General features: G+C 38.4%; 1 protein-coding gene across 2 annotated transcripts; it reads left to right on the top strand.

Annotated features, from left to right (window-relative positions):
- The first annotated feature begins 3277 nt into the window (after positions 1-3277).
- LOC142497405 (olfactory receptor 4Q3-like) lies at positions 3278-15086 on the top strand. Of its 2 annotated transcripts, XM_075605157.1 has the most exons (4): positions 3278-3465; positions 5086-5221; positions 9375-9463; positions 13768-15086. In XM_075605157.1, the coding sequence occupies exons 3-4, from the start codon at positions 9461-9463 to the stop codon at positions 14728-14730; spliced, it is 966 nt and encodes a 321-aa protein (XP_075461272.1). In that variant the 5' UTR covers positions 3278-3465; positions 5086-5221; positions 9375-9460; the 3' UTR covers positions 14731-15086. The 2 variants fall into 2 exon arrangements, with proteins under 2 accessions (XP_075461272.1, XP_075461273.1); XM_075605158.1 differs by lacking the exon at positions 3278-3465 and having other exon boundaries at positions 5083-5221.
- The last annotated feature ends 212 nt before the right edge of the window (positions 15087-15298 follow it).

Here is a 15298-nt window from a genome sequence, read left to right as displayed (position 1 = left end):
CTACACAATATAGACAGGAAGCACTGAGACAGTTGGGGAACCCACAACATTACAGATTATTGAAAAAAGATCCTACAGCTGAATTTATTTTGCAGTATAAGGAACTCATTGAATTTGGTAAAATTCTATGTACACTCAACAAACAGGAAATTGATTTTCTAAGTAACCCACATCCCGTGATTCCGGTGTTCCACCAACTCCCAAAGATCCATAAGTCACTGGTCAACCCACCTGGTCGTCCTATAGTGGCAGGAATAGGATCTTTGGGAGATGGTTTATCACGCTTTGTGGATTCATATTTACAACCCCTTGTTTGCTCATTGCCATCTTTTATAAAGGATTCTTCGGATCTCATGGTCGATGTACAGGACCTGGTCTGGAAGAAAGAATACAGATGGGTCACACTTGATGTGATTTCTCTTTATTCAATTATACATCACGATCACAGGTTGACAGCAATTACACATTTTTTACAATTATCACAATTATCCACATCACTTTGCACTTTTCTTTTAGAATCTATTAAATTTTTATTAACTCACAATTATTTTATGTTTGATTCACAATTTTATTTACAGTTGTTAGGCACTGCAATGGGCACGAGTTTTGCACCATCATATGCAAACTTATTTATGGGTTTATGGGAAGCACAATATATTTATCGTTCACAAATAATTTATTTCAAAAGATTAATCGACGATCTCATCATAGTATGGGACGGCGATGAATCATCACTTCTTACATTTATCAATCTCCTTAATTCTAATGACAGAAATATTAAATTTACTTATGAGCATAATATTAATTGTATAAATTATCTAGACCTGCTTCTGTACATCGACCATGATCAAAAAATCCAAACTGATATATTCCGTAAACCCAATTCTAGGAATACATTACTGTCAGCAAAAAGTTGCCACCCCCAATCATTACTCAAAGGCATCCCTAAAGCTCAATTTATACGGTTAAGACGTATATGTTCAAATGATGAGAATTTTTATTCACAATCAGAAGCATTGTTTCAAAGATTTCAGGCCAGAGGCTATAACAGTAGGGATATCCAAACGGCATTTGAACATGCAAGATCTTTGGATCGTTCCGTACTCCTGGAAAAATATAAGAAAAAGAAACGTTTTATGGATCAAACAAAACCTGTTCCTGAGCTAAGTGAATTGAGTCCATTTTTTGTTACCACATATAATCGACAAGCCAAACAAATATGTGATATCATACATAAACATTGGCATACTCTGTCACTTGACAGGGATATTGTAGAATATATAAGAAATGGGCCAAGATTCACATTTAGGAAGGCTAAAACTTTAGCATCACACCTGGCACCTAGCCATTTTCAGTCAAACTCTAATAAAATAAAAGGGATCCCTAAGGGCTTTTTGCATGTGGAAATTGTTCTATGTGTAGGTATGCCCACAGTACCAAATATGTAAAATCAGAATCTAACACAAAAAAACATTTTATTAAGGAGTTTCTAAATTGCAATACGTCCTTTACTATATATCTTTTAAGATGTGGCTGTAATAAAATGTATGTAGGACGCACAATTAGACCTGTCAAAACTCGCATAGCAGAGCATGTAAGACTTATCAAAAGGAATGATACTACCCACCCTGTCCCTAGACACTTCTCTAGATGCCCCAAAGGAGGTATAAATAATTTCTCCTATACTGCTATTGAGCATATACCTTGTCATGCTAGAGGAGGACATAGGGAAGGTGTATTGAATAAACAGGAAATGTACTGGGTGTACACCCTGAACACACTTCATCCGGCCGGAATCAACCAAGACTGGGAGCTCAAGCACTTCTTGGTGGGGTGATGGCCCAGTATGATAGGTGTTCAGGGTGTGCTTACTGTTCAAATTATGTCTATTTGGGTATCATTACCCATTATAGAAAAATCATTAATATAATGTTAATTCAAAATATCCACACTGTGTATTATAACATTTATTAAGTTTTGAGAATTAATTCTATGTTACACTATTCATTTATTTCTATGATTATGTAAGCTATAATTCCTATCCACTTTCTTTCAGATTGAATTAATTGATTAATTATTATACAATTTATTAATGTTTTATTTATACCAGTATTTGAACATAATGCTTTGTATGATTTTGATTTTAATTTTATACAGCATTAGGCTGTCATTTTAATATTGTTAACAATGTATGCAATATTTGCATGTCTGTATGTCCCTTCATGTAGTGAGCGATGTGATATAAACAGTCCTATAGTATAGCGAATCACCTAATTGATTTCAGCAGTGATAATTTATCTGACCTTAGGAATGATTGGCTGTTGATCTAGCTCTCTCCCTATATGAACTGGGACATTGTGCATGAACAGCACTCTTTGAAAAAGTCCTGGCTTGGACGAAACGCGTAAGAGTGTTCATGCTGTTGTACATTGCTGGTTACTAATAAACTTTTTTATATTCATACAACTGGCTGAGTGAAGGTGCTGTGAACCTCGGAAGCAATCTCTATTTTTTTCATCTGTGACGTCATATCCGGTTGGGGCACGCAGACGCCAGCAAGCAGAATCCCAGCACACAGAGCCTCCAGGATCAAGCTTGCAGCCGCAAACAGGAACGGCTTTCAAGGGACCTCCAGGATCAAGCTTGCAGCCGCAAACAGGAACGGCTTTCAAGGGACCTCCACGCGATACACAGGGGAGACAGGTGAGGATATATTGGTAGCCGGGCCGTGATTTACTTGGGGGCGCCCCCTTGGGAGGTGTCCCCTTGTACCTCTAACCGGTTTTCCAGTACCCCACTCCCCTTGTTAGTATCGGAGATACCCATATATTGCCTTATTACCTGCATCACCTATATACCGGCGTCAAACCTTCTTTCCTAAACACACTCCATAGTGCCTGGTAGTGGCCTCGATAATTGGGGTTACCCTATTTTTTCCAGATATCAGAATGAGTGACCTTATTAAATATAAGAATATTATGAGATGTCCTCGGCTGAACGTGCTAAAAGCTACATATGTGTATTCGTGGGACTGATTCGCTCATAACGATTACAAACATATGATGTGTAGCAGGTCCTAAGCGACAGATATTAATATCTCTCTTAATTTTAGTTATACACGGTAATATTTAGTCTCATTGGGAGCTTCATGCGTGCCGGAATGTATTAATATGTCTCACGTGCCAGTAAGTATGACTGAACTGAAGTTATGAAGTTATTTAGATAGGATAAACAGTTTTTAAACGTCCTTGGGCGGGAGGAGTTTTACTCTGAGGAACACTGTCAACCTCACCACTGATTTATGAGAGGGGCTGGGTTTAGGTTGTGTTCAATGGGAAATAATGGTATAAGAACCAGACTCAGCCTATGGCTATTGTCTTTCATGTCTTTCGTGTCTTGATGATTATGAAGATTGCTGTATGAACTGCCAGTCCAGATATGACTGTTTCATCATTTCCATCTTAAGTAAGTGTCCATATTTTGCCTGTTATTTGTATATCTTGTGTGTTCACCTTTATCAAGGAATAAATTATATTTTATCATATCTAAGTCTCGTACCAGTTCAACCCAGTTATTTGGTGTAAATTACAGCCTGTCATAAGTCACTGTGACATACATATAGAAGATTTTTGTACTGTATGTGTTGGGGGGGTTGTCGAGCGTAGCGGAGGTGGGTAGTAGGGTTGTTGTGTTTATTTTTGTTTCTTGGGGGTTGAGGGATTGGGAGAAGGGTGTAGTTGCCCCAAGGGTTGGTCTTTAGGCCTACCGGGGCGGGGAGGGGGGCTAGCGGGACTGGTTAACCCCTTCATTAACATAGTGGTTCCCGCCGTTATGGTAGTGAAGGGGTTAACTCCTCCCGCAACCTTCCAGGCAGGCCTACCCACCCACCCTGGGGCTACTACCCCCTTCATCCATTTCCTCTTCCCCCAATAAACAGACTATTGAGATTGATGTGACCTCTCTGTATTCAATAATTGAACACAAACATGGTCTCCAGGCTATTCGTCACTTCTTGGATTCATCAGATTTGTCGATCACACAGTTCACTTTTTTATTAGAGTCTATCACGTTCCTCCTCACTCACAACTATTTCTTATTTGATTCACATTTTTATTTACAGTTATTGGGCACGGCTATGGGGACTTCCTTTGCACCCTCATATGCTAATTTATTTATTGGTTTATGGGAATTACAGCACCTTTATCACGATTCTAATTTATTTCGGAAACACATTATATTTTATAAACGTTACATTGACGATTTGATTTTGGTGTGGGATGGGGATGATAAATCACTGGTTTCATTTATTGAGTATCTAAATACCAACGATTTGAATTTGAGGTTTACGTTTGAGCACAATTTGCACCATGTTAATTATTTAGATCTCACTTTATATATTGATGTTGACAAATCCATTCAATTTGACATCTATAGGAAAGAACATTCCCGTAACTCCCTTTTGTCTGCCCAGAGCTGTCATCCAAAATCCCTTATCAAGGGTATCCCCAATACAAAGTTTATTAGGCTGAGAAAATTATGTTCAAGTGAAGAGGCCTTTCAAATTCAATCCAAAGAAATGTGTAGGCGGTTTGTTGAAAGAGGGTATTCATCACAGGATGTTAGAGATGCCTATCTTCATGCAGTAACTCTTGATGGATCAGATCTTTTACAGAAAATGCAGAGGCGTACTAAATATAGAACTACATCTAAACAATATGCGAAGGAAGATACCGATTGTCCAATTTTCATTACTACTTTTTCGACAGACACAGCAAATAAGAGCTATTATCCATAAACATTGGAATACGTTGTCTTTGGACAAAGATATTTCGCCCATTGTCCAACAGGGCCCCAAATTTGCTTTCAAGAAAGGTAGAACTTTGGCTGGGTATCTGTTGCCTAGTATGTTTAAGTCTGGTGATAATTACAAAGAGATCCAAGGGATCCCAAAAGGCTTCTTCACTTGTGGTAGATGTTCCATTTGCCAATTCTCTAAATCCACCAAATATGTCAAATCATACAAATCTAATCATTGTATTAACAGTTTTATTAATTGTCACACGTTTTGTTGTGTATCTTTTACAGTGCGGGTGCCATAAGAAATATATTGGACGTACCACGAGAACCTTACTGTCACGGATTATGGAGCACGTACGCCTTATCAAAAAGAAAGATGACAAACATCCGGTTTCTCGCCATTTTTCAGCCTGTCCTCAAGGAGGTATCTCTAACTTCTCTTTTGTAGGAATTGAACATGTTCCATGTCATCCCAGAGGTGGGGATAGGCTGAATGCTTTAAATAAGAGGGAGATGCACTGGATTTATACTATGAATACACTACACCCAAATGGTATAAATACGGATTGGGAACTGAAACATTTTTTGGTTGAGTGATTCAGGCTATGATGTGGTCCAGTGCATCTCCCCCTTTTGTGAATATGTATTTCTCCAATTTTTTATTCATTTTGTGATACATTTCTACTCTTTGATATACATTTCTGATTCATGTATGTATGTAATTATTGGACTTCATTCCCATTATCAAAGTGGTGGTAGTGGAGTTTTTCTCCTATATGAATCAAGAAATGATACATTTATGGCTTCTATATTTTGGTATACTGTACATCTAGTTATAAGCTATATAATGATATTTTTCTATTATGTTTAATATTGTTACTCATTAATCTACCTATTTGTGACTATGTTACTCTGATGTGGTTTCACATTCGGTCTGAGATGAATGATGTTATTCACATATGATCACTATCATGTTAAGAATTAATATTATATTATTTAGATTATAAATTTCTAAATTTATTCAATCTCATTTATTATATATTAGATTGCTTCACTTAGTTTTTTTATACTTTGACCTATTATTGGTCATAGCGTGTGCATTCAATTATTGTTGTAAATAGCTTTATTATGAATAGTATTACTATAATTTTCATTCTTATGTTATAATTCTCACAATCGGATTTCTTTTTCTTTTTCCTTGTTTATGTTTACATATGCTTTTTTGTGGTTTTAACCTTATTTATATGTTACAATCTATATGTCATATGCTGACAGTATTGTTACATTATGAAGTTTATATTCTGGGTTATGTGTATATGTTTGTTATAATTTTGTATCAGCTGTGTCTGTGATGCATATGCTGCCTCTGAGTACTTCAGCTCTGGATTGGCTAAACGGCACCCTCATTCATTAACATTCAGCTGTGCAGAGGGCATGCCAATTAGATCTGTCTGTAATGAGCCAAAAAGCAGAGCTGATAATGTCTTATAGAGGAGCACACAGACACTTTACCATTTACTCTTTGACAAAGTCCCAAGCGGGATGAAACGTGTCAGAGTGTGTCTGGCAATGTGAACATGCTCGTTTTTTCAATAAATTAGCCGGTTTTCATAGAGCTGCGTTTAGCTATTTTTCTGCTGTGCATCGCATTCCTTGGACATTTCTCTTCTTTTATTGAGGTTGAACACCTTCATTGCCTTAGCGGCTAGCCACTGTAATGTGACGCAAGACATTTAAATGCATAGGCGATACCGGCACCCGACAACAGGGCCTGTGTCCCAGGGAAGCCTGGGGTCCCCGGACCACAAATCAATGCGGTTCTGCTCACGTACACTAGTACAGTATTAACATTTTTATTTAAAGCCTGCGATCGCTGGTGAGATATGTGCAGGGAGAGGTGTCTCTCTCTGTGCAGCTCTCTCTGCAGCTGGGCCACATCGCTGCAGATCCACGGTGAGAACTTTCGAGAAAGGCAAACATCAAATTGCTGGCTCCTCGCCAGTTTTGGGCATTTTGCTATCGCAGGTCTTCGGAGCTTTCTGAATACCTTGATAATAACACTGAAAAAACTGGTGGCGTTTCAGGACCAGCGAGTTGGTTTATGAAGGCTACTAGCATAGGCCCCTAAATAGGTAAAGGAATTTTGGAAACATAAATATGGTATAACATGAAACAAAGAAACAGACATCATTAACTAGCATATAACCATTGCACATGTTTGGCTGTTGCAATATTTACATAGTTACATAGTAGATGAAGTTGAAATAAAAACATACATCAATCAAGTTCAACCTATGCTAAATTTAGATGACAGATACTTTATCCTATATTTGTACTTACGGTATATTGATGCAGAGGAGGAAGGCAAACAAAAAATAATGCAAGTACTGTGTGACGGTAGGGGTAGCTGGCTGACCTAATAAAGAGAAATCCCAGCAAGTTACCCATAAAACCACATTACTTGGCTGGCTAAGTAATTTATATTTCAGCCCAATGTATGTAATGTCTGGGGAAGTACAGGGAATGTGGGCTAGCTGTGTGTAATTCTACGCCCTGTATTTTACATACATACCTTATGTCTGTATTTATTCCTGTGTTAGCAATTCCCCCCAGCTTAAATACTTGGTATTTTGTGTTGATGAAATGCAAATTATGTTTTGTGCCTGTTCCTATCATTTCTATGGAGGGAGTTTCTGTAATCCATTAAGCTGAGCTGTTCCATAGAAAAGATATGATCAGGACAAAGGTAGGAGACTAGTTAATAAAATCAGTTACCAGGTCTGAGCTCCAGGCACTGTTTGTCTTGACTAGCTGCACGTGCTCAATGTTAAAGGATAGCCACCAAGGGATATATAAGGGACATTGCTGATCAGAGTACTAGTCCATCTGAGAGACACTCTGGGGTGGAGTGTGGAGTCCATCTGAGAGACACTCTGTGAAGGAGTGTGAAGTCCATCTGAGAGACACTCTGGGAAGGAGTGTGGAGTTTGACTGTGACCAGCTGGAGATACATGTCAGAGTGGCTGCTGTGTGTTCAGCACTCTGATATCCTGAAGCAGAGAAGCGGACAGGGTAAACCCATTTGAAGCGGGTCCCTGCACCTAGTGAGACTAGAGAATCCCCCCCCCCCCAGGTTCTCAGTGTGGAAAGTGTATGTTATATTGTGTATTTGTGTATTTGCTGGTTTACCCAGAGTAAACTTCGTTTGTTAAATTACTTTGTCCTGTACTTAGTGATAATGAACCCAGAAAGTTTCGGTGTCAAAAGTACTGGTCTCCCGTGACATATAGTATGTAACACTTCCTACTGTATGGCAAACTCCCTTATGAGAATGTACTTCGAGTAGTAGATGCTTGAAAGTTATTGTGTGACATCTCATTAACCTTTGTTGTCTCAGCCAAACTACTTTCTGACTGATAGCTTCATTTCAAGTCTTAGTGTGTTATATGAGTTATTATTCCCAGTGTCCCCTTAGTTTACAATGACCTACAGCAGCGGTGCGCAAACTGGGGGGCGCCCCCCCACCGGTAGGCGCGAAATTAACTGTGGGGGGCACGGGGTTTACAGAGCGCTTCCTGAAGACACTTAAATTAAGTGCCGTGGAAGCGGTGAAGGCCGCTGTAAACCTTAATTACCGTGGTTCATTCGGCATCTGGATGGCAACGCGGCGTCAAATGACGCTGTGGGGTTATGTGACGTCGCGTTCCTATGGCAATGTGATGTCATGACGCCCAGACGCTGGGACCACGGTAAGGCGGAGGGAGGGAGGGGGGCGCGTGGAGAGCAGGACAGCCGGCAGGGGGGCGCAGGGGAAAAAGATTGCGCTCCCCTGGTCTACAGTACAGAATGTCAGTGTGTTCCCCTGAAATACTGACATCAAATGTAACCTTACAAACATGGCTTGGGAAACCTGACATTAGGTGGCCTAATTAAAAACTCCCAGAGGTTCTCGCTTGATTTGTTTTGAAGAGAAAAGTGAAAACACAGGAGAATTGTCTCCATCACGCAATATTTGGATTGTTACTTTTTGGAAGTCCTAAACTTTAAGGTTCATCCTAATGTAATTCCCTAGGTATATCTCTGTGTGTTTGTAGATGATCTGAAGGGCATTATTATATGACTAGAGTTTTAAATTACCGTCAAGGGAACATTTCCCATGCTGTCCTTCTAATCACACAGAGACTATGAATGTAGGTTTATAACAACTGCCACCTCTTCAGACATTGACATGTGCAGCCTGGTGCATATACAACAATAACTGTAATTTTCATGTAATGATATCATTTCTGATAGTGTAGTGAAGTTGGCATTCAATTCATGTTTGTATTATATTAACTTTAAAATAAACCAAGAAATATCTTTAATATGAAGATTACATATTGTGAAAATATATGAGTTTGGCAGTGTTTTTATGGAGAATTTTCATCTTTATTATAAGGCATCCTTTTATATGGTTCTCAGTTGAGTGCACAATTGATTGATCATTTACATATATGTTGAGTATCTAATATACTGATATTCTTAGGGTACAGCCTTTGCTAAAGAATTACTAAAAACATCAATTATTTTATCTTCAGCCTTCTTTGTTTGCTAGTGCAGAGAATCTGTGTCTACATTCATCGGGATTGAGTTACTGAATTTAAGTGCCAAGAACATCTACTGAATGGTGAGTTTAAGACATTTACATTTGTTACACATACTGTACTTACTACAGGGTTGTGTTTTGGGGGGTGCACAAACAAGTTCTTGAAATTGTTAAATGTTGAAATAACACAATACCAGAGGCAGGCTACAGCTAGAAAAGAAAACTTGATGGACAACTGTATGTGTATTTTGAATGGATTGTGTTCTAAGCAATAGAAATTCTCATTCACAAGCTGTACATTTGCAGGGGTTCCTGGTGCTGACACAGATTTTGTACAAATGGAAAAAAAGAAAAACCAACACGTAGAGAAAGAATGTGTTAAATGCTGTCGGCATTCTAGAATATTAGCACATCAAGTATGGGAGTAATATTTAGCAAGCTCTAATGGTGCTTTATAATAATCAGCTTTAACAGTTTTCAAGATACTTATTCTGGTGTAAACTAGTTTTAAAAAGAACCTCAAGCTTTCTGTTTTCATAGCATAAAAACATCAAATGTTGGCTACAATAAAAATCAAACAAGAACATTAAATAGTAGCATTATCTCAAACCTATTCATATTTACCCCAGACCATCTAGTTAAATATCTAACACAAAACAACATTATAATAAACCATTCTGATGGTTTGTTTGAACATACAGTGAAAACACAATGCAAAACTAAACTATAACAATAAACTAAACATTTTGCCATATAAGTGTAGTTTGCTCCATTCTTTGTATAAGATAATTAGGCTTTAAATAGTAAGTACCATATAGGGCCCTGACCTCAATGGTAGGAGAAGCTTCTACAATTCAAGCCACTGTTACGTAAATGCAGAACACAGAAAAGAACCGTGTACAAGCTCCAGGAGGTCTAGCAATAATGCTTGTAACGCATGAAAATATAATGTGATGAAGGGAGTTGACACCGGATAATAAGGATTAAAGGGCTATGCCGTAACAATATAATTGCGGATTACTGGGGGTAACAAGAGGGGAACACAGCAGGGACAGAATATTGTGATATGCAATCACTAAGTCCCCCTAGCCCCGGCTAAGCCCGGTGTGGAGTACCCTCTACTCACGATGAAACACCGTCTTGATCCCCCTCCTTCCAGCTGCTTCCCTGACGCTGCCAGAAGCATCTCCTGTTTGGCCTCCGGTGGTGTAACAGATCCTCACAGACAGCAATAGAACAAGGTAAGGATCGAATATACAACCGCTCCGTTAACGGAGCGGTTGTATATTCGATCCTTACCTTGTTCTGTTACGTAAATGCAAACTGAAACACTCAATGACAATGTGCTAATATTGGGCATAGTGTCAGTATTCTCTCTCTCTCTTATATATACAATATGTATATATATATATATATATATATATATATATATATATATATATATATATATATATATATATATATAGTAGTGCCCAATTTTAAATACAATAGCTATATGTACATACTAGTGAGGTCTAGATACACTGTGTGAATCACATTTTCTTTTCAACTAGGCTTATCTTGTAGGCAGTTTTATTCAAACCCTGGTTGACTGCAGCTCAAGCCACTGCCATAACCACAGAGGAAATAATCACAAGTGCTGTATACTAACAACCCACTTCAAGTTGACAATAAAAACTATAAGTGAGTGTGTCTGCTTTAAAATAATATGTCTGTTTCATGGAGGATAGGTATATAGGAGGAATGCAAGGTGATATATACTGTAGCTATTATGACAACGCCTATTTCTTCAGTGAGAAAGTCAAACAAATTTATAAATAAATGTAATAAAACAAAACAAACATTGATCAATTTTATTATTAATATTTCTGTTCTCATTGTCGCATATTGGCTGAAAAACCAATGTCTTTAACCAACATTGGGTATCAACTGCATGATTTTACAGTAAGGATATTCACCAATGTCTCTGGTTGCTTATTCAGTCGTTAATACGGTCATTCTTATACATTATAGAAGGTTGCTTTTTGAATGCCAGTTATGTGGACAATAGTTTCACCTTCTATGTGTGCTGTACTGTAGAGATATGCAAGAGACATTATTAAATCACCTTAGCAAAGCTTCATGGTTTGATCCCAGATTACATATAACATTTACTCTGTAGAATAAGACTTTTCCTTTTTGCTATGGAATACGCTATTGTGTTGGTATATTGATCTAGGTAAGTACAGAAAACTTTACAAAAAATCTGAGTTACTCAATTGACCAGACCGCATATCCGGGTTATTTATCCACGTCTCCTGGCTGCAAGTCTGGGGCAAAAGTGGGGCAAGAATGCTGCACCAGATTTACAACAACAAAAAATGTGTTTTCAATGTCAAAAAAAAGTCTAGGAATTTGGTGCAGTTTTTTCCCTCCAATTTTGCAGCCGGCAGACTTTGATAAATGACACTCTAAGAAGCCTATGAACCCGAAATGTCTCAGTCTGTGTCATCACCATCAAAAGGGATTTGTTTCTCATTTTTTTGGCACACAGGAATGGCCTGCACTTGTTGTGCAGGAGTAATTGGTATGTATGCATTGTTGGGATTCCTTACAATGCATCTGATCTCAGATGTGATATTAGAGAGGGTTGGGATTCCTTACAATGCATCTGATCTCAGAAGTGCTATTAGAGAGGGTTGGGGTTCCTTACAATGCATCTGATAACAGACACGCTATTAGAGAGGGTTGGCGTTCCTTACAATGCATCTGATCTCAGATGTGCAAATATATAGAGGTTTGGGGTTCCACAGAATTTCATAATATAATTATAGGGTTCTGTAGACAGACGTTCACAGAGGTACACAATTGGAGACTTTATAAGGTGAAATTATAACAAGGCTTTATTGTGCCTTTTCCTTTTCATCAGGAAACCATCCAAACACAGGGGGGTGGGAACAAAGCTTCTATTCACTTGGGAGTGGTTCTAGTGAAATTCTATGCAAGTCACAACTCCCTTAGTTAAGCATGTCTCGCAGCCCCAAAACATATAGCATGAAATAAGCAGATATAAGAAGTCTCTTAAGAATGAAAGTCTTATCTGTTTCTTGGAGGGAAAATCTTCTCAGTTCCTGGTTCAGCTCCCTTCCCTCAGGGTGTGTCAGCATTCAGGTTTAGAAGTTTTCCCTGTGTCTTGAAATCAGCTATGCTGTGTCTTCTGGCAGAGCTCAAGACAAGTCAGCTCCAGAGATCTGTGTTTTCTTGGTCAGTCTCTCCTGGGAGACTCAAGAACCCCTGCTCTGTCTCCAAAGTACAGCCCACAAGTGAGCTAAGGAGTCACTTCCTGTCTCACAAGACAGGCTTTTGTAAGCAATCTAAATCAGACAGGTGGTGTTTATTAATTGACTACCAGCAGTTAACCACCACACTGCTAGATTAAAGGCACATTACTTGAACAGGGATTACTCCCCTGTTGCAGGTTCCTTAAACAAAAAAAGGTTTAAAAAAAAAACTGCTTTACAATACTGCTGAGGTAGCGAGTGGCCAACTAATTAACTGCAAGATCACTGGGGGCAAGCTCTGGTGTGAATATGTTTTAGTATGTAAATGTTTCCACTTTAATGGGTGAAATAGCAATACATAAGAAACTTTGTTTTAATGCACTGCACCACTTTCTGGTAACATGAAATATAACAAGGGGTTTTCTTTAAATTTGAAGTAGATTTTAACCAGGGAAATTTACCCAGGGCCCCTAAGAGATAAAATATGAACATGTTTTTAATTCACATCAATTGTCTTGATACATCACCCTCTTCATCTTTTTTGTATATTACAATCTCAGATTTCCTCTCTTGCAAGTAGGAATTCACCTGCAATAATTGGGATTGGATTAACGATTGCTAATGGCCCTAAATCCATTTGGGGGAAGACCGTTAGAAAGTCCTGGTAGAGGCTATTGATTATTCCCAATAGTATTACATACAGGCAGTTCTACATTTCTGCAGAATTGAAACGTGTCTTCTTTGAAATAATTAATTCTCTCATTCACACACAGTACAAATATACACAACACACACACTACAAAAAGCAACACCTGATGAAAGGTGCTGAGTGACCAGAAATGTTTTAATGGAATTGCAAGCTCTAGCAAAAGGAAATGTTAGGATTTTTTTCACCGAATTGGGAATGTTTTTGTCTCGTCCCTGTAAAGATTTTAAGATCTCTTGGAGGTCTGTCCTTATTCCTTTTTCCATTTCTTGTCTGGTTGAACAGTGTGGCCACACTCTATTAAGGGCATGCACCAATCAACACAAATTCTACCTGCACAGTTGTTTTCTTGTGAAGTGTTCTGCCTCTACCATGTTACTGTATTAACTGTTTGTTTGTTTATTACTGTGATTCCCCAGGAAAGAAACAGGAATATAGCAGGGAAGATGAAGGCAGCAAATCAAAGCACTGTCGTGGAATTCACTCTCCTAGGGCTATCCAATTTCCCCAAACTGAGGATTGCGTTGTTCATTTTTCTGCTTGCTGTGTATATTCTGATATTGACTGGAAACCTTCTCATCATGATAACAGTCCACGTAGAACCACGTCTTAAATCTGCCATGTATTATTTCCTCGGCAGGCTGTCTTTTGTAGACCTGTGCTATGCATCAGTGACTATCCCCAAAATTCTAATAGACTTCCTTTCAAAAAGTGACACTATTTCTTCTGGTGCTTGCGTTACACAGCTGTTCTTTCTACATTTCTTTGCAGGCACAGAAAGCATTCTTCTTGCAGTTATGGCCTATGACCGGTATGTGGCAATATGTAACCCATTGCGCTACTCTAGTATCATGAACCGAAACGTTTGTTATTGGCTTGAAGCAGTTTGCTGGGCAGCAAGTTTTTTGCATTCTATCATCCAAACCGTTTTGACATGCCAACTAACCTTTTGTGGCCCCAATAATATAGATCATTTTTTCTGCGATATACACCCTTTGTCAGTATTAGCCTGCTCTGACATCTTCATTATTGAAATAGTGTTTGTTGCAAACAGTGGGATGATCTCTTTAATTTGCTTCATTGTGTTACTTACGTCTTATATGAGAATCATTACCACTATACTAAAGACTCACTCTGGGGAAGGGATGGGGAAAACCTTTTCAACGTGTGGCTCCCACCTTATTGTGGTGACCTTATTCTTTGGCCCATGTGTTTTTATCTATTTAAGACCCACTGTAGCATATGCAGCAGATAAAATGGTTTCTGTATTTTATACCATTTTTACCCCTTTGTTAAATCCAATTATTTATACTTTGAGAAATAAGGAGGTAAAAATAGCTATTAAAGCATTGCTGGTGAAAAAAATATTTCCAGTGAAATAAATAAATATATTAAGCATGGAATGTATGCATCCTACTTACTGTTCATTTAGCAATATTTACTGGATTTGCAATAACATTAGACAGGCATTCACCATTGTACTTGACTAATATTTTTAAAATTTGTGTCACAGTTGAATTTTAATGTGTTGCAGGCTATATTGAGGCTTCTTACATCTGGTTCAGATTGTTAAAAGTAGAAGGAACACAGGGCACAACGGATTTCTGCAAATCTAAACACATTTATTGAGCCAACACAACGTTTTGACCTCAAAGGTCTTTATCAAGTGACATAGTGGCAGATTGTTAAAAGCCAGACATTTTTGCCACCCTAAACTTGGCGAATTTTGTTAACGTGCTGACTGGCAATTTATTTTGCAGGGGGCAATTCACCGTGTCCGTCCCGGTATCAAGTGGCCCAGATTTGCCACACACACAGCAGCTACCTGCACCATATTCCCAGACGCTATATAAGTGTGTGTGTGTGTGTATGTGTGTGTGGCAGTGACATTTAACACCTAGGCATAACAATCTAGTTCATTTCACTTAAAAAGGCAGCATTTTGTCAGTT

This window comes from Ascaphus truei, chromosome 6 (genome assembly GCF_040206685.1).
Source record: "Ascaphus truei isolate aAscTru1 chromosome 6, aAscTru1.hap1, whole genome shotgun sequence".
NCBI classification, from domain to species: Eukaryota; Metazoa; Chordata; class Amphibia; order Anura; family Ascaphidae; genus Ascaphus; species Ascaphus truei.
Note: the sequence above shows the minus strand (reverse complement) of the source record. Positions and strands in the feature narration are given on the sequence as shown.